Raw genomic sequence first — 21,345 nt, 5'->3', positions numbered from 1 at the left:
AAACTCAATCATCGTTTCAGTTTATATCTTGTCCTTTGCACCTAAAACCTCCATATAAATACAATGTTAAAACACAGCTAATATACACTTTGGGAGGCCGAGGCGGGCAGATCAGGTGAAGTCAGAAGTTCGAAACCAGCCTGGCCTACATGGTGAAACCCTCGTCTCTACTAAAAATACAAAAAACATCCAAGTATGGTGGTACATGCCTGTAGTCCCAGATACTGGGGAGGCTGAGGCAGGAGAATTGCTTGAACCGGGAGGCGGAGGCTGCAGTGAGCTGAGATTGCGTCACTACGTGCCAGTCTGGGTAAGAAAGCAAGACTCCATTTCAAAACAAGAACCAAAAAAATAAAAAACAACAACAACACATATAGACTGCAGTTGAAAATGTTTGCTGTTTTCATCACAAAATAGGACGCAAGTAGATTGCACATAAACACAAACATTGTTAAAAAGGCAGAATTTTTAAATGATTTTGATCAACATACACAGACAATCAGGAAATGTGGAGCCCAATCTAGAGTACCTAGTTTGGCTATAATCAGGCATATAACTGAAAGTCTTCCACTCTGTCCAACTTTTAGCTGTATAGCTAAAGCCTTTGGTAATTATAACCTTCATTTCTGAACTGAGATGACTTTTTAAGTTAATTAGCCATATTAAGCCGAATAAATGGTGGGTTTCTGCATTTTAGTGGCACAATCTAACATGTTATTTACAAAATGGTAAGAAAAAACAAAATAACAATGTATTTGCTTATTGGAGTATTATAAGAGCTGAATATAACTGCCAAGAAGTATTTCTAAAAATCTGAACTTATTTGCATCTGATAGAGCTGATCCGTGTCCAAACTCCTTTTGAAATCACCAGGAATTCCACACATCTATCAGCAAACTGACAGAGAACAAGTGTCTTTACAAATTAACTCTAGTTGTAAAGTTATTATGAAAATGGGGCTTCTACTCATTCCTAGAAAAAATAAACTGTCTTTGTTTTCTTCTAAGAGTTGACCTGGCATTAGGCAATCTACATTTTCAGAGGACACTTTTCCTGTTTGTCTTTTCTCAATAAAATCTATAAACTGTAGATTTTGCTATGATGACTATGCTCTTTCTTGTCGCTCATACTTGGCATTCATTATTGACCTTTTCTGTATCTAACATAAAATTTTCCAGTTAAGGAATCTAATTTGTAACCCAAGTTTTTAAAAATAAACACAACCTATTTTCAATATGAAACTTCCTTTTTTGGAACATTGAATGTATCTTTAGATATCAGGAGGTAGATAATTTCTTGGTGAGAGATACTGCTGAGGTATAATTAAATGCATTGAAAATGCTCACCAATGCTTCCAAGTAAGCTTAAATTTAAAGCAAAGCCAATCCTGCAAACTGCATTTCTATGTATTTGATTTCTACTGGGGTAATAGGTATAAACTTTCCCTGAATGAGTTAGGAAGAAAGGGGAGTAGCAAAAAAAAAAAAAAAAAAAAGAAAGAAAGAGTGATGTTAACAGCTAGGGAAGCAACTGTGGAAGAGGCACGAAGCACACATTTCAGTGAAAGTAATGGCCTGGGGCACAGCGATCGGCTGGCATCCCATTACGGTTAGGAAAGATGAAAAATACTTAATACCTGGAACAGAGGCTGAGTGGTTTTGTAGACAATTTTTTTTTTTTTTTTTACGTCAGACAGTTACAGGACGTTAAGTGAGTAATGCCAAGGTGATTAACAGACTGGGCTGAAGAAATGCAGTGCGATCCAATGAAATGGGTGGAAACTGTGACCTCCTATGTACTGTGAATAGCCACGGGAGGGGTGATATAAAGTGAAAAGGAGAAAAGAAAGGATCCTCCCCACTTCCTTCTCCCCATATAAAAACAAGAAAACAGGCATGATGGTAATTAAAACATACATGTAAGGAAAGGGGCACTATTATTTTTTAAAACAGAACTCAGAGTAACATCCAAGGACTCCTTCCTTAAGTCTATACATTTATCAACTTATTTCACAAGAAAATGATGGGAAGCTAATGATAAAGGTTGCACCATCGGAGTCTAGCATAGCCCAGAAGTCTGTGCCCGGGTGGTTCCTGAGTAAGGGTTCTAGAAGCACTCCTGGTCTCCTTCAACAGAATGTTCTACTTTGGTCTTTGGTTATCATATGTAAAAAGCAACTCAGTAAACTACGTAAAATAATATGCTTGAAAGCCATATTGTAGCCTCATTATCTTCAATGTCTTAATGATCAAATTTTATTGACTGAAGAGTCATTTAATTGATCTTGCTGGTCACCTGCCATTAACATGGACTCGAAATTTGAAAGTCTTAAAAGATTCACAGATATAATTTCTGTGAATTTTTTACCCACTAATTATATCTCTGCCATAGTTTAATTGTATACAAATAATTTCTAAAAGCTGCATTATTAAGCACCCCCAAAATAGACATTCCTATAATTAACTGGAATAAATATAAACACTATTAGAACATAAAATAATACCGGCTTTCATCTGAGGAATCACACAGATAACATCTGACATGTAACAAAATAGATGATGCATAACTAAGTTAATTTATAATTAATATGTAATGAAATATAAAATATAAGTCAGTGTGGCGATTCCTCAGGGATCTAGAACTAGAAATACCATTTGACCCAGCCATCCCATTACTGGGTATATACCCAAAGGACTATAAATCATGCTGCTATAAAGACACATGCACACGTATGTTTATTGCGGCATTATTCACAATAGCAAAGACTTGGAACCAACCCAAATGTCCAACAATGATAGACTGGATTAAGAAAATGTGGCACATATACACCATGGAATACTATGCAGCCATAAAAAATGATGAGTTCATGTCCTTTGTAGGGACATGGATGAAACTGGAAATCATCATTCTCAGTAAACTATCGCAAGAACAAAAAACCAAACACCGCATATTCTCACTCATAGGTGGGAATTGAACAATGAGATCACATGGACACAGGAAGGGGAATATCACACTCTGGGGACTGTTGTGGGGTGGGGGGAGGGGGGAGGGATAGCATCGGGAGATATACCTAATGCTAGATGACGAGTTAGTGGGTACAGCGCACCAGCATGGCACATGTATACATATGTAACTAACCTGCACATTGTGCACATGTACCCTAAAACTTCAAGTATAATAAAAAAAAGAAAAAAATAAAAATAAAAAAATAAAATATAATAATGTCCAGAGTAATTGAATGTAGGTCATAAAGACTTTAATCGGATATATTCAGTAACAGAATTGAACTGTAGATACCATTTTTCTATTTTATAGATTAGAAAACTAAAACTTAATAATATTAGGCAGTTTGCCCCCAAGTTATACAACTAGTAGAAAGTGGTAGAGCAAGAAAATAAAAATGATGTCAATTTGACACATACGGTAGTTATCCATTATGTGATCAAGTTAAGGTACAAAATGTATCGAAGTCATCACTTATATTTTCCAAATTACCCAAATAGCTAGATTGTGTTAGGATGACTAAGAATGTGACCATCTAAGTGGCCTAGGTTGAATACACATCTGTGAAAAGCACTGATTAATTAGGTTCTTTCTTTTCTTTCTATGATTATCTGCCCAGCCATTTCTTCACATCTTCTTCTATAATTTTTATTTCTTTCTGTCCTACAAACATTTCTGGGCACAGACATCACCTCCCAAAACTAAAAAGAAAGAAAAAAAAAGAAAAAAGGAAAGGAAAATGTGTCTATTTACCCAAGTAATAAAAAATGTACTTAAGTCAAAGTTATTGTTATATCTCTGCTTATTCAGACCACCAAATTATTAATAAAAAGAATCATTTCATCATCTCAAATATAAAATCTATAGTACTCAAGTTCTCTGCCATTTTTTTCCAAGGATATATGAAAATTGTTCCTGTAAGGCCTTGCATTTGTCTCTCTTGTGTACAAATTCTCCTTCCATCTCAAATTATGTTACAGCCCTTTTTCTGTATTTTAGTCAATTTTTTAAAAAATTAAATCCATTTCCATCCTGGACAATTTACTATGAAAGGCAATATTGAACTCCCAATGTACAGCATGCAAAAGATAAACACGAACTAACTTCTGTCATGTAAATATAAGTGACCTTCTTTGATTAGTTGAAAGAGAGGTACATAATATTTCTTGTTACCTAATCAAGAAACTACACAATTTCTCTTAGAAAAATAACACCTTTGCCCAACAACTTTGTTTGCATATGGAATTTAAGTAACATAGGGACACACCTCTTCATAATTTTAAATTGACTTATAGAAGTTTTATGGAATAAGCATTCTGAATTATTATGGGAAATTTGTGAAATTCAAAAGAAGGCCATTTAAAATTTAAAACTATATTGATTTTTAAAATGTCAACTTCACCCAAGCAACTCTATTTAATACCAAATTAAATGGCATTTACTTTGGAAACAGTTTTGCTGCTTTTAGAAAATTTTACATTGTCACAAAATATGATTTTGCTTAATAACTATTAATTTTACACATTACTTGAATATTATAGATCTGTCCATTTAAGAAAATTGGATGACTTTGTTAAATGTCCATTAAAAATGAAAGAAATTAAGAGCTAGTTTCCTAATCAAATCCTAATCATTACGGTTACTCCTCTCAATTTCTTTATAAGAAAACAAGTAAAAAGAGAGTGAGACAGAAATTTAGCATATATATGTACAGTAAATATGACGGTGTTACCGGTAGAATGGCTATAAAAATATATTAGTACACAAAACACCTCTGTATTTACATAAGCTTAGGTAGGAAAATGCTGTAACTGGACCAAAAAAAAGAAAAATCCTAATTCACACCCCTAGAAACCTTTAACTTATTAATGTCCTTTTGTTTACAAGGTAGTAAAAGTCAGTATTTATAAAATATAGAGATATTAAAATAAAATAATAAATATAATACAAATTACCTTGATTGATGTAGATGCTCATAAATAAACATAATTTTGGCCCTTACTTAAGGTGTGATCAAACGAAAAAAGGACCCATGGAGTAAATCACCAGGATTATTCCTCTATCTTTTAAAGTTGAAAAACTGATTTATAGATAAATTCATTAGGTAGCTATGCTTCATTTTACCAGGAAGACAAATACAAAACTGACAGAGTGAAGCGTAAAAATACAGAGGCACAGATTTCGTGCTAATATACCCTATTTAGAAAACCTTCACCAGGACTCAGTACCAAATTGAGAAATTCAGTAGGCCTTTACAAATATTTAAAAAATTGAACCGGAAGTAGACTAGGAACCGGGAACATGATATGCCAAATGGCAGAGAGAAGGCTATGCTTTCTAGAAGCACCTTTTGGTTCAGGAAGCTCTCCAGTGAAAATCTCCTTCTCAAATATTAAGACAGAAGAAACTGTGAAAAACAAAATGTCCATCCAGCTAACACTTGGTCACCCAATAAATGCACCATGAACTGCCCATCACTTGTCTAATATCATTTCTAACTGACTTCTGTCCATGATCATTTTTAATCCAAAGGAAAATGTTTAAAGCAACCTAACACACACACACACACACACACACACACACACACACACACACCCCTATCAAAACAAGACTGCTAAGAAAAGTGGGTTTAAATTGTTCATAATTTAGAAACATTAGGGTCAATAGTTTCACTTTGCAGTTTTTCCACTGCAAGTATCAGGGAAGGACACCTAAGTATTAATGTTAGTCTGGACATCATTTTCATAATACCCCAAAAGCAGCAACTGAAACCAACTGGCTGTAAAAACCTACTACTCTTCATTTTTTATGAATAGTCTTGTTCCACTTTGGTAATGACAGTTTATCAGTGTGTTACGACCAGAGTAAACTAGGCCTCTGTAGAATCCTCATCTGTTTCTAGGAATGAAGCATCGTTCCCTAATATACAGCTTCACTGTAATAAATATTATACCTCGATTGCAACTTCGCAGTGGCTATCGCCAAAAACCTTCATAAACTCTTTCATAGAAATGATGTCTTGTGTTTACCATCCCCATAGCAAAAAATAAATTATATATATATATATATATATATATATATATATATATATATATATTTATAGCAGTTTTTCATCCAACCACAGACATGGACAATAATCATTTACAACTCTGAAAGGTCACAATACCCTACCTTTCCTACATAGAGGGGGTCTGAACCCATGTATTCCTCCAGCACAAAGAACTGATTCCACACCCAGCTGCGCTTGGTCCGGGACCTCCCTGATTGGAAATAGGGCTTTGATCTGGACCTTGAGAGTTCTGCTTGACTCATCCCAGAAAAACACAGGAAAAGAGCTATTAGCTGCAGAAAATGGCAGAACTCCACTTTGCCCAACTTCATCTTTTTTTTTTCTTTCTTTTTCCTGTGTAAGAAAAAAACCTTGACAAGAGAAAAGGCACAGTTCCAGTTGGCTTAGTAGCTCTTGCCTCCGGCAGGGTGTCAGCTGGGAGTCCAGAGATAATAATCTGTAGAGTGTTGGATTGGAAGAGGTCACCACTGCTGAATAGCCTTCGCCAAGGAATGGTGTAGTAAGTACCTATCAGAACAAAGAGAAGAGCTGGTGTCAGGAACCAAAACACATAATAATATTTAGCATTCATTGACTAACCTACTATTGATTTTCTTAAGACTATACAAATTTCCAAGATTATACAAATATCATAATTTGTGTAATTAAAATATTAATTATATACTTAGAAAATTATAATATACATTGATATATTTGTGAATTACATAAATACAGCTGATGCAGAACTATCTTCATTTCATAACACTACTTTAAAATATCACTTTTCTTCTAGGGCATTTTATTTGAGCATATGGTTTATTTTACACAAATGTAGCGGCATCATTTTAAAAATCATTTTAATGTTAGCCTTTATTTTTTTTCTTTTATATTACAGTGATTTTCATTCGTTGGTATTAGAATGTGAAGGCAAAGCAACTCAAAGCAGAAATTTAACCAAATGGGAAGGACATATGCTGGTTTAAATCTCTTCTGTGAAACTGTAAAGAGAAATAAAGAAGTATGAGGTGATGCAAAACTGGTTGATTGATTCTGAGTCACAGAACACCAGCTGTTTTGATGTGTTCTGATTTGATTGTGATCAGCTGAAAAGCTCAGTAGTTTCCATTTTCCACTCTTTGAACTTATTGTCATGTATGCTGTGTAGCATGTTAGGTTATGCTATTGCATTGCGGTTATTTGCTATTTTACAATTATTTATTGAGCATCTTGCAGCATGAGTTGTGCATAGTAGGGCCTCCCTACATGAACATTTATAGAATTGAATTATGTTGATCAACAGAAGAGTGAGAAAACAGCTGTATTTGTGAGGCCCATTCATTGCTGGCATGCATCCAGGAGGTGCTTTAGCAGAAGCATGGAAAAGCCCTTTTATTCTAATGTCTATTTATTTCAGTTACAGAATTCTGATTATGCAAGAGATATAAAATCAGTTACAAAACAAACTTTCGAACATACCCCTAAAACACAAAGAAATGAGAATTTATGACAAAGTCCTCACTTAAATCACCATGTTGCACTTTGGTTTATGAATTCATTTTACTTCCTATAAATAAATCAACAATAGAACAATTAAGGCAAAGAAGTATCATTTGCCTATTTCTGGTTTTTTTTTTTTTTTTTTTTGAGGAAGAGGAGAAAAATATAGTGTTGAGAACATAAAGCCAAAAGATGTCTCCTATTAAGGCAGAAAATGCACTATCCTCATAAGCTTTTCAGTCTTTCTACCTGTCCCTTCTGTAAGAAGAGTGTCTGTTATACAATAAAAAAAATTTTTGATAGTCAAATTTCTTAAGAAAATACTATATGTAGTAAAAGAAATGTGAAACAAATATATACATACATACAAATTTATCAAATTTTTAAATAGTTCACATGACTAGAAAAAACAGGTTCCAATGACTTTGGGCAATGAACTGTTAAAATGAATGCATACATTTAAAAATATATATCTATAAAGTTTTGATATTCCAGAGGGCATTTAAGGAAAAGCCAATGTTCATCTAATTACTGTACCTGAGAGCCACCAGAATGGTAACTCTTAACTGCACCCTGTGCAGAGAACACAATCTCCCCAAATCCAGATACCCTATCCAAGGATCAAAAATAAGTTTATTCCATTTAGAAACCACCCTAGAGGGCCAGTTGTTCTAGCTTTTGACTTATAAAGAACAAGTAACTTGGGATCATGCCTTGATGTTCCAATGTAGGCCCCTTAATTAAGTTGGAAGTTTATTGTAGGTAGGTCTGACTAACCCACCTGAAAGGCATGCTTCCTATGGTTTAAAAAGGCAGGGACGTGCTTAAACTTGATCTGGACATGGTGCACTAGTGTAGGGATTAGTCCAGTGATGAGATGAGAATCGTGAAGAGTGGTCTTCAGTAGGAATGGCTGACAGTATGGGAAGGGGCAAAGTCATGTAGCTTCTTCCTTCATATAGTGGTAAACCAGTCTCCTGGGGATGGGGAGGGATGGTTTAGAGATCTGGTCAGGTGGCTGAGACAAGCATGTGAAGTCTGTGGCTATAGAACAGTTCCAGTTTCACCACTCTCCCTTCTCAAGAGAATGAATTCTCTCTTAAAGACAATGACATAAACACTTTGGCTCCTGATAATATAGTTTTTAGATGCAATAGAGCAAAATTATACCATTTAGGCCACTTTATGGATTGAGGGGATGTGGTAACATTGTTTCAGAGAGTGACAATACATACAACTTCTAAAAACCTAAATAGCAAATAAGCTTTTGGAATTCAATACTTGAGGAGTTAGTTACCAGTAAAGACTGTTGGTGTCTGCATCGGATAAATATTCAAATTCTGGGCCAGTCATGTCTTAACTACGTAATCTTGAATAAGTTAAATTCTAAGAAGTTCCAGAGATAAAACCTTAAGTCTCTTATCTATAAAACAAAGATGATAATAATGGCATCTACTTCATAGGATTAAATGAGCAAATCATGAGATGACAAAAATAGTGCCTGGCAATCAAAAATGTATTTTTAAAAAGTTCTTGGGATTATTATCATATTTTTTAGTTTGAAACTGGCTATGTTAAAATTAGTTTATGGGTTGATGTTAGTTTTCATTGGAATGTTATCTATATTCAAATGTTTTAGACAACTCTTACACCAAGTGAAAGCATTTTGATAGTTGTAGTTGGTTCCAGAGAACCATATGGTCATAAATCAAAAAATCAAGATGAATACAAAGGCGCCAAAGTACTATATATATAATTCTTTATTTCTTAAAGGCATGCCTTCTGTAATTTTTTAGAAATCAAACACAAATATCAGAGCTGGAGAAATTTATTTTAGTTCACTAGGTGTTTACTGATGAGGAACAAAGCACACAGTCTGGACTAGGGATAAGAGCACAGGACTCATTGTCCTACAAGCTCCACCACTTTGTACGACCTTGGATTGCTCCGGGATTTTATTTTCCACATTTGCAAAATGAAGGAGCTGAACTCAATTATCTTATAAAGTCTATTTCTTTTTTCAGGTCTTACTTTTCTACTTTTTGACAATTATATAAAATTGATTTTGTTAGCTCTTTTAAAGCTGTGATAAAATACATATTGTTAATAATAAAAGATAATGGGGGCCGGGTGTGGTGGCTCATGCCTGTAATCCCAGCACTTCGGGAGGCCGAGTCAGGAAAATCACAAGGTCAGGAGATCGAGACCATCCTGGCTAACATGGTGAAACCCTGTCTCTACTAAAAATTAAAAAAAAAAAAAAAAAAATTAGCCGGGCATGATGCCACGCACCTGTAATCCCAGCTACTTGGGGGGCTGAGGCAGGAGAATCGCTTAAAATCGGGAGGTGGAGGTTTCAGGGAGCCGAGATGGCGCCACTGCACTCTAGCCTGGGTGACAGCGAGATTCCGTCTCCAAAAGAAAAAAGAAAAAAAAAAAAAGATAATGGGCAGAGAAATTTAAGGAAGTTATAGGAATGTAAAATAAACATTTGACTTGCTTATAAAATGCAACATTCACTTTAAGAAGAGCTGTTTAATGTACTCTTCTTGCTCTTGAAGATTATTTCTCTTCCATTCAACAAGACTGGAGATTTATCAAATTAGCTAGAACATATAAAAGAAGGGAGTTACAGAACATGGCATGGGTTACATTAAAGTCATTGAAATAATGTCTGTGAAGGGAAGATACTTGATAATTGTGCAACTCATTTTAATCAAGGGTTTTTAAAAGCAGTTAGTATAAACATAAACCTTGATGAAGAAGGAGATCTACCCTATCGTATCTGTAGTATCCAAGACTGAAGTAGGCACATAATTGACATTCGGAAACCATTTACACAATGCTCATTTTCATTATGATCAACCTCATCTTTTAATATGAAAAGTTAACCATATAACAAGTCAAGATACAAATTCCTTGGTAAGTCAACCATGTTTATAAGTCACAATCACTTTCAAGAAAATTCCATCATATTTCTCTGCAGTATTTGAAGTATTTGCCAACCTCTTGAGCTAAATTGTCTTTACCTTGATCCAACTTCTACCAGAGTGCACAAGGATATTTAACTGGCATTGTGTATATTATCAGAGGACGAAATTTTCTTTTTTGAGATAAGTGTCTCTGTCATACTCTTTGTGGAATGCACTTGGAAAATCAGAAAACAGTGTGTGAACCATTGTGATCTGAAGTGAGGATGTTTCACGTGTTCCCCAGTATTTTTGGCAGTAACCAACTCTCCCAGGAACATATGCCCTCTATAGCAGGGGAAGAGTTGCATGGCCTCAGGTCAGGTGCCACCTTTCCTTATCAGTCTTTCACAAATGTTTGCCTTCCTTTTCAATCAAATCTCATTTTCAAGAGAAAGGCGAGTATAGCAGTTCAACTAGTTTCATTCTGTCCTGAGCTGGGTATCATGAAAGAAATAAGGGCTCTGAAGCATTATTTTAAAAAGCCTGTAGTTCTTCGTGGTTGTCAACCAGAAGTAATCCAAACTTAAACTTGAGATTTTTCTCACACACTGTATAACCTCTTTATAAGGCTTTTTATCTTCTTACAAATATCAACATGTAGAAAGATACCACAATAACTTTTATTACATTTAAATGAACTTGAGTACAGAGTCAGTAACAAATTGTTGACTTTTCACAATGGATTAAATATTGCCTCACAAATCTGTGCCTAAAGCAAAAACACTGCATCCCTCTTTAGAAGTCTATGTTGTTTATCTTCTATCTTCCACCTCCTTTCCTATCTGAGTTTCATATACAGGAGTTAAAAACAAGATTCATGTCAGAAAAAAATGAGTACTCTGCATCCATGCATGTGGTTTGGAGAGCTGACCTCTTCACTATTACTAGTTCTTTAAAAAGTGCAGAAAAAAAAAAAAAAAAAAATATATATATATATATGGATATACAGTTGAAGGAATGTCTACAGATCTGTACAAACTTTTGGACATTGGAATATTTCTGAAGAGAAAAACAAGAACAGGTTATATCTGAGGAGAGAAGGGCACAGAGGTAAATCACAGATGTCTCAGGGAGTAGTAGTGATGGCTACTGGATAAATGATTAATCTGAAACGGAAAAAAAATTGAGGAAGATTTAAAACCTTTTTGTTTGATATTTTAAGGCTAAAACTTGTATTTTGAAAAACAATTGATAATATTTTTCCATGTTTTACAAACTGAAATACATGAAAATCACCACAAGTAGTACTGTGATAAGCATAACAGATCTTAATCATCAGAATATAAAATAAAACACTGAAAAATATATTTTGAATGGACTGAAGCAAAAAGAAAAAACAAGAGGTAAAAATCCCTTAAGCAGTATTTACTAAATCAACGTCATTTGATATGAAATCACTTGATCATGCTACCATTTTGTTCCAATTATTTTTGTTAAACTAAGTGGCAGTGGATTAGTTCCAAGTAGACTGTTTATACCACTTAACTTTAACAGCTAATGTTATTTTACCAAAACAAATTCATTACTATAAAGTTTTCTTGGAATTTCTACTCCACTTGACATCTCTAGGAAACCACTTTTAACAGATCAAGTGACTATCGTGCTCTTAATCAAATGGTGTTTTCAAACTTACAAACAATGACTAAAGGTCCTTTCATGCAAAAAAAAAAAAAAAAAACTGTTATGCATTAGCATATCAATTACTAATCAGCAAAACTGCAAGTCTTCCAAAACCTGTTCCATTCAAAGTCAACATGCTAAAAACATAACAAGTATACATCATATTCAGCCACTGCACACTAACATATCACCACAAGAGTAGTTTTAAAAACATGGCTAACTGCCAATTAATTCATACGTTCTAGACTGCTTTTTAAAAAAGTACACAGTGCTGTATGCTTTCTAGAAATAATATGTGCTATGATATATAACTATCAGCTATACCAAAAGGAAATATAGGACTATTTTTGGTTTTGTGGCACTTAATGTTGAACTGGAATGTGTTTGTTGCAGTCCAATATAAATAAGCAATGGCTTATCACAATTAAAGACCACATTCCACCAAACTTTCTCTAAATTCTAGGCAAGGAGCAGCTGCTCATGCTCTCTGCTGTCTGGAGTCTGCCTCAGATGCAGGTCTTCTGAAACTGTTTTGAAATAGACTTAATATATAACACACTAACACACAGCTTATTATCAATTGGTAATGCTGATTTAAAGAAGTTATGCCTCTCTTTTAAAAATTGGTATAGTTTATGACTAGATGGAGAATGATAGTCCAAGACTAAATTCAATTATTTGCATTTTCTAGAAAAACAAGTGTAGGAATGACATTTGAGGACTCTCAGTGTACTTAATAGAGTAATCCACAAGAATCAGAAAAATCCATAATGGTTGTCTGACAAACACCTCCAGAATCTAACTGATATTCCCTGAGACATTTTGTTGGCTGACCTATGAAACATAATAGTACAAGAAATCACAGTTGGAATAATAGCAACAAAATAGAAAAAATCTTGTTGACCTACTGGGGGGAAACTGTCATTTCCAAGATTGCTTTAAGGTTGAACTACATTTAGGCAGCAGCATGTTTTTAATGAATCTTTAAGTAGGGTGAAAGATGTACATGTTTAAAAGTGGAAATGACACCATTCCACAGCAAGGGAACTATGAAACATATTACCATTGTTTTAAGATGAACCTTCTATTTACTAGTTTTTGTTTTGTTTTGTTTTTTGTTTTTGTTTTTGTTTTTTTGTTTGTTTTGTATAGTCTAGGAGAAGTCTGTTTCTTTTTAGGAATTCCTTGGATATTTAATGGTTTTATTTAAATTCCATGAAGAGACTGCCTGCTGATTCATCCACTGTCTTCTCTGAAGACTTTCATTTGCTCTTGTGTCCCCAGTACAGCTGCCACTGTCACCTGTTACCACTGAGGTCCTCCCTGTGATTTATCCCAGTCCACAGAGTTAGAGTAGTCTGCTTTGTGTAAAGGATAGTACTTATTCATTGTTGCTTTTGCCTATTTTTATTGTAGAACCCCTTAATACATTTTTGGGAATGCCAAAGGGGGAAAATATATTCTAAACCCCTCCTATTCATGACTGAGCAGATGCCATAATACAACACTAGAGAGAAAACAGTCCTGGACAGAATGTTTTCAGAGCTGAAGCCACACTTCATTTCGAACCACAACATTACCAGCCACACTATTCAGGACAATGTCTAAGAGATAAATAAAGAGGATGCCATTTCAATACTGAAAAATGTAATAGTTTGGTTTTCATTAGGGTTCATGTTAGAGGAAAAACATTTTAAAATCTTCAAATTCTGCTGCTCCTTAAGTTTGAAGATTCCCAAAGTGGTGGAACCACAGATTGATGACATGTTTGAGCTGCAATAGATGTTAGAAAAACCAAGGTAGCCCTTGCTTTACTTTGAACAAAATGGAAATCTACAGATTCCCAGTGAAATGCCCAAGGTCACACAGCTAGGTACTGATCCAATATCCATTGCATAACTGTATGTAATGAGTATTTTAAAGTATTTGTTAAAAATTGCTCATTCTGGTAATAAGTGCTTTTGCAATGTGTGATCTTTGGAACTTATCATCTTTCCTAAAAGCCAAACAAAGTAGATTTGACTGTACTTAAATTTTTATACGACCATAAGTTTTAATTTTCTAAGTAGGTAATGGTAACCATCATTATCATTCAGAAGGGCAGAAAATGCAGACTAAGAAGAAAGGGTGAAGGAACCTATTGTCTAGGGTTGTATGTTTCTATCTTACAAAAAAATGAAGAGTGAGCTCTATCCAAATTTAAAATTGCTTTTTCCCTTCTAAACAACTCTGGAATCCAAAAATAATTTCCTACTACACTATGACACAAGGTAGCTAACTATTTCCACTGAAATTTAAACAACAGCCCAGTGAACATTGTAGAAATAGGGTACCAACTCAGGACAGTATATTAGGATATAAACTCTATATATGGGGCCATTTTGTTTGGCAAAATAAGTATCATTCCTATTGTACCCTTTTGGTTGGTGACATAAGTCCTATATTTTGAGATGACTGCTTGCTGCTGATATTCGCATTATAATCATCCTAAACTTAATTTTGCTATCTTCAGTTTCTAGTATAGTAATATACTAACATTAATTTTTTTCATCTGTATACCATTTAAAGTTTAACATCACATTCGATAATTTTAATTCTGATGAAAGAGCTCTCTCTTTTGTACTTAAAAGGTATAATTTTTTACATTTTAATTAGTGAGGCTAGGGACTCTCTGTGATATGTGACTTCTCACGTAAAGAAACTGCGATCAAATCCATAGCTCCCTGGGCCAGATAACATTACAACCACAGACCACAACCTCCTACTGTTAACTGGCCTAAATATGCAGGCAGGGGCCCTGGAAATGAATCACACAGCCTGTAGTGTGCATCTGGTTATCAAACACAGAAAGAAAACTTCTCAAAGTGGATTACAGACTCAATTTCAACTAAGCACAACCTCTGCCATGGGTGAAATGAATTTTTTAAAAGGGGAAACAAGAGTTTATAATTAACTAGAAGAAACATTCGTAAATTAAAAAGTAAACAAAGTAACAAGGCACAATCTTTCTGAGTTATTTATGTAATAAAATGGTAAAATTATATTCAGAGAGTTTTTTATAATTTATTCTTACAAGAAATCTTAGCTGTATCAACTATAATTTTTAATTTGCCCTTGTATTTACCTTGGGCCACGTGTGATTTATGTGACTTCAATAAAAGTCAGCAGGTTTCAATAAACACTTTGCAAAATAGCAGAAAAGAGATTCTACCAGAATGAAAATCTCTACTATAATCTGAAATGAAGATATGGACAGATATCTGCATATTCATTTGCACTGGTAATTTTATCTGTGAGACTTGCAGAAAAACAAGGGGGAAGTGCTTGCAGGGGTATCTTTCTGCAGAACCAGCAAATCCCCAGAGGAGGCACTCGTGTATTGCTGGTTACAGCTAGATCTGCTCTGCTTGTCAGACGCTGGGGAGATGGTCACACACAAGACTCTGATCACATGTCTTCTTTCCTTGTCCTCAGCTCCCCTTTATCACCCCACCAAGTAGCATCTGATTCCTTCATCCAAGGAAGAAAAAGCTTCCATCTCAAACCCTTTGCAATCAACTAATGCATGTTAGTTATTTTAGAAGTTCCTGAAACTTCCAATTTAAGCTAAGGCTTTGAAGACTTCCAATCAAGTAAAAGACATTTGTGTGTGTGTAAGAGAGAGAGAACTGTGATGTGATACAAGCTATTAATGCAATAAATGTAAAACCTTATGAAATCCAGGAAGATTGTAATCATTCAGCAATAAATATCCACAGCACAGAACAATTTGTGAGTTTAGTATTTTATAAATTATTTCTGAAAGATCTGACAAAAAAGTATTTGCTCAACACAAAAATATATTCACTTCCTTATATCAGTATACACTCTGAGGAGTTTATATCAGCTTTGCCATCAAAAAAGCAAAATGCTGAATAACAGGGAAACCAGTAAAGACACTAGTGCCCAGGAGAGACAGTCATTTGATTTTTAGGCCAAGGAAGGCTGAACAGTGGCCAACTCCGCGTGCTCTCCACCCTCTCTTCTTCATTGGACACTAAACACTAGAGTCAATTCAAGGGTAAATTGCAGTAATATAGATGCTTTACAATTATCCTTTTATAAGAAAGGAAAAAGCTCTGTGCTATTAAATCAATAAAAGTAGACTTAAGAAGACTTGTGAGTCTGTAAAGTGATTGTTAACACAATTCTAATGACCTCTTGCAGCCCTTAATTACAATAATATCTCACGTTGTAAGTGCACAATGCCCTTTTATTAAAGCTGCAACCTTAATAGCTTTTAGCAGGGTGATGGTCTGTGCTACTGATTATTGTTTTCTTTATTTTTCTTTCCTCAGACAGACTCGGCTAGCTTTCCCAGATAAGACTATTGACGTTGGATGTTACCTAATTGCTCTGCTATCCCACTCCATATTAAACACTAACACAGAAGCAAGACTTCCACAAAGTTGCCAGTCTTCCTACCTGTCTCAATTCTTTTGCATTTTAATTCATACTGTTCCAAATAGCCTTAAAAATAAAGAAAAGGATTCTTCATGCATTTCCCCTTGACATATAGAACAAGAAAATATCCTAGGTAAACCAAAGTCTAACTAGTTCTTTAGGAAAGAAGTAATTCTTGGTGAGTTACTGAACGTTTCAAATGTAATTAATTTTTTTTCTTAGCTCTTTTCTCCCATAACAATTTGCCTTTATAAAGACTCTCTTAAAACTATTTAGATATTGTGTCTACACAAACTTTCCTTTAGAAAAAAAGACTGCTACTGCTCTTAAACTCTTAAAATACACATTTTTTGTGTGAGGTGTTATCTGCTTTTAAAAATACATACTTGTCACTTGGCAAGGGCCATATATTAACAAGTCACTTACATTTTTCTCTTGTTTTTTGTATAAAGTTATGTTTATCTACTTCTCTATGAAAAATGATCTGAACACCTGTCTAGTAGCTACAGAAATTAGGAGGACAAGTCTTACTTAAAAGTCTCACTTAATAAACGATCTAATAGAGACAAGATATTTATTGCAAAGCAAAAGATGTTATAAGTACATTCCTCGTTCAATTTGCAGATCTCCAAAGCCTTGATACACCCAATCCTTGATGGTTTCTCAATAGTTTGCCATTTGCCCAGTGCTGGGTGAACTCATTGCCAATCTTTACTCACCTGAACTATGACATTTGAGAAATCCGTAGGGTTAACGATCTAAAACGTGAAGCGGTACAGAATAACGGGTCTTTTCTCATTAATCCACACTGGAAGGTTGAATACCAGCAAGTAGCAGTGTACCATGTGCACCCATGAAGAAGTCCACCATGCATTCAGAGAAGCAGGGCGCCCTTTTCCCAGCGCACACTTAAGGTACTGCCAGGCGGAGGGGACGCAGGATGCAGATGAAACAGATCAGCAGAATACTAATTACAGGGGAAAAAAGCAAAGCACCCTGAAGTGAGCTCCACCTTCACGAAAGGTAAAAGGTGTCCAGAGCGGATGGTTCAAAGGACTCCTGCCCACAGCGGCGCATACCCCCTTCCAGCCTCAGACCTCTGCAGAACCCGGCGGCACAGCCGGCACGGAGTTGTGCCCCCATCAGTCCGAGGTTGAGGGAGGAGCCTGCTTGTGTTCCTCTTTGAGGAGAGTGCTCCAGCCTGCCCATGTTTGCCGCTGCACCTGGAGAGTGCCGGGATTTGCTCTTACCCTCAACTACTACTCCTCGTGTCGCACCTGGTGTCTGTCAACACCGGCTTTCCGGGCCAAACGCCCCCGCCTCCGTCCACAAGCCTGTCCTGCCTTGCAGAGCCACATCTCACTGCAACACGCAGTAACTTGGGGACGCCAAGGGAAACTCCGCACGGACATCCCCGCCCGCTCTCCGCTCACTGATTAGTCCTGCTTCCAAAGGCGCACAGCAAGGGCGCACATCTGCCCAGCGGCGCCTCCCCAGCCCCGCGCAGGCAGACACACTCACCTGGGGCCTCGCTGCCCTCCCCACGGCGTCAGACGCCAGGGACCCGTGCGTGTGCATCCGAAAGAACGTGCGCTCGGCTGCCGGACGCCCGCGGGCTCTTGGGGACCCAGTGCGCGCAGCTCCGCGCGCGGGGCAGACTGGAGGCACCGGCTCGACACCCGCTCGGGCCCGCCCGGCACGGGCTCCTCCTCCAATCACAGCCCACTCCGCGGTGCGCGGGGACCCTGCCCCGGCCTCGGGCGCCGGGGGCCCGCTGCGTCTGCTCACAGCGAGGGGCCCCTCCGGCTCGCCCGGGCAGCTGAGACGCAGGGTCCGGAGCCAGCGGGAGCGCGCGGCCAGAGAGAGGGCGAGAGGGCGAGAGGGCGCGCAGGAGAGGAGGAGAGAGCGCGCCGGAGCCGGGGCCGAAGAGGGAGGGGAAGAGGGCGACGATGGTGGGCGGCGGGCGCCTGCTGTCAGCGCCGTCGGAGGCCGGCCCAGGGAGCCACTGAGACTTCCGCGCCTCCCGGAGACCCGGTGGGAGCTGCTGGAAAAGAACGCGAAGACGGAGCCGCTCGGCCGCCACGCGCGCACACACACACGCGCGCACACACACACGCGCGCACCCTCGCGCACCCTCCTCCACCTCCCGCCTGGCGGATCTGTACAGATGGATTCCTTCGCAGGAAAATAAAGAAGGGGGGTGAAAGTAGGAGGGGCTGCAGCCCATCCATCTCTCCGTGAGGCATTTGCATCTGAAAGCACGGAGCTGGAGGAGAGTTTTGAGGGTATTTTCAAGCTGCCCCTCCAACACCCACCTTAGCCTGTCGTGAAAGCCGTGATCAATTGAGCTCCTGAGGCATGAAGGCAAAGTCATAAAACTAATCAGAACTTACAGTTTTCTTGCTTGATAGTTTTGCCCTTTCAATCTCCTCGGACTGCCCTAGTTCTACTTTTTTTTTTTTTTTTTTTTTAACTTGCAGACAATTTTCTCCCCTGCTGGGCTCTCTAATGCTAAACTTCCGAAGTGTATGATTTACTCGCAGTGCGGGACAGAGGACCCTTGCAAGGTGTGGAAGGAAGGAAAGAAGGAAGGAAGAGGATCTGGTCTTTTCTTTAGAGCGCGGTGCAGCCCCTGGAGTTGAGCACGCTTTGTTTTCCCCTGCTCTGGTGCTCGCTTTAATCTGATGACTGGGTGTTCTGTCATAAGGGTTAGGAGGGGGAAGAGATCATTTCCAACTACCTTCCTTTCATTTTTCTCACTCTACCAATGGAAAGTGTCCTCTTTCTCTTACGCACTTATTCTTACTTAACCTTAGCAGTAATTCTTCGGATACCAGTTACATGGGCTTAGGCTTGTCCGTGCCGTTATCTCTGATTTCTTGTGCAGTCAAGCACACTTTTCTGTCCCCAATCCAGCCTCTCCTGGCCATTTAACTGGCGCCATGCCTCCCCCACCTCGCCCATTCAATTTAGTCAATGTTTAAAACCGAATTCTATGCTAATAATTCTGACAGCAATTATGGAATCCTGTAAAGTTCCAGATACCATCCTATGTTGCTTACCTAACATTAATGCATTTTAAAAGTTCTAACTCCAACCCCAAAGCTCCCCAGATCCAGGGCTGCTTGGATGACCATTTCATGGTCCATTTCCACTCAGCTGTCAGCCATCACCCAAATTCAAGATGCTTAGAAAAGACCTCCGTATCTTTTCTTAGATATTAGCTTGGATTTTCCCTGTATGTTCTTTTCTGTCAGGGGCACTATCATTCACCTGGTAGCCAGGTATCAAACCTTGGCTTCATCTTTGAGCTCTTTGAAATACTTTTCTGTGTTAAAATGCTCAATTATTCTGGCTCATGTAGTACAATCTTTAGATTCAATTCAGATTTTTCTGGTAACATTACATATATTTGCCTTGTTTTGCCTATGAACTGACTTCTGGGATGAGATTCTTTCTTATAACTGTTCTGAACTAAAAGCTTCAGGAGGGCTGTGATTAATATTCAATATCACCAAGACACAGCACATGTTCGGCCCATAGTAAGCATTTTTTGAATAAAGAAGTGTTTGTATCCCATCTAGCATTTATCACAAATCTGACCATACCAAGCTATTTTTAAACTGCTCGTGGATTGCCTGGGTTGTTCATCTATAGGAGGTCATATTGTGATTGGGAATCAGAAACTGCACTGTTTTCATCTACCGGCTTGTTTTGGTCAAAAGACATTGCATAGAAAAGGAAAATGTTTTGAGGCCCTTTAAGAAAAAGATATTTTTCCTGAAGTTTTCATATGTTTTCTCTTCTTATGACTCCACATAAATGTTGATTCCAAATGCACGCTTTCTTCTTAAACCATTCTATGTGCCTTCCTTTTAAAAAATTTCCTCAATAACCTCTACAGAATCCAAAACAGGTGAAGTAATTTCAGTTAACCAAAATTCTAGCCCTGGTTCCCACACTAACAGCTGTTGATCTTAGAGGGAGGTCTAGATTCTTCTTGTCCAAAAGACACAACCTAGAGCAAGGGTAAGAACTGGGAATAATACAGACAGAAACCAAGGGACACCTTTTACCTAAGGGATGGTCTCTTTCTGAGGTGATGGCACATAAGCTGAAATGTAATGATGACAATGAGTCAGCGTTGTGCAGCTCTGAGGGAAGAATGATCTAGGCAGAATAAACAAGGGGAATGTCTGCGGCAGGAAGGGGTTGGATGTATGTACTGCAGGAGGGGAGGAGAATGGAGATGGATTATGTTGTAGTAATAGATATGGAATAGATCTTTCCAGGTCTTCCAGCCCCTGAAAGATGTTTATATTTTATCTTAGGAGGAAGCCCAGCATCAAGAACAGCAAATAAGAGTTCACCAGGCTTAAGCTGTTGTCAAGTTTAGGGTCAACACATGTTTTATTAGGTCCTTTCTCCTCTTCTTTCTTTTTCTCACAATTTCTGGTTTGATTAGAAGACACAGTTTTGTGAGAAACGCAACAACAACAACAACATAAAAAAACTGTAGTAGATGAATCCCAAGGCACTGCCAATTATTTAAGATTCCATAAACTACAAATGCAAGCCATAATGTCTTACTTACAAAATTTCATGTTTTCTTATACATTTCAAATGTATATTATAATATTTCTATTCATATGTGTGTATATATTTTCAAATTCCCTCAGTTGAAGGCTTTATGTCTTTAGTGTTGCATATAGCATTATTTGAATAACTGTTCCCTTTTATACCCTACTTTAAAAAGCCTCT

The 21,345-nt window shown here is 37.3% G+C and overlaps 1 protein-coding gene across 3 annotated transcripts in view; it reads right to left on the bottom strand.

The window, feature by feature from the left end:
- CDH7 (cadherin 7) overlaps window positions 1-19,884 on the bottom strand; it is a 142,680-nt gene extending 122,796 nt beyond the window's left edge. For 2 of the 3 annotated variants that reach the window (XM_008952661.5, XM_034943952.3), the window contains exons 1-2: window positions 17,304-18,091; window positions 6,175-6,580 (exon numbers count right to left, since the gene is read on the bottom strand). In XM_008952661.5, coding sequence (XP_008950909.3) covers window positions 6,175-6,384 — 210 coding nt within the window. In that variant the 5' untranslated portion in view covers window positions 6,385-6,580; window positions 17,304-18,091. Of the gene's footprint in view, window positions 1-6,174; window positions 6,581-17,303; window positions 18,092-18,899 lie in introns of those variants that run through there. The other variant, XM_034943950.3, reaches the window with a different exon arrangement.
- Window positions 19,885-21,345: the final 1,461 nt, after the last annotated feature.

The sequence above is a fragment of the Pan paniscus genome, chromosome 17, assembly GCF_029289425.2.
Source record: "Pan paniscus chromosome 17, NHGRI_mPanPan1-v2.0_pri, whole genome shotgun sequence".
Classification (NCBI taxonomy): Eukaryota; Metazoa; Chordata; class Mammalia; order Primates; family Hominidae; genus Pan; species Pan paniscus.
This window is presented reverse-complemented; position numbering and strand designations above follow the sequence as displayed.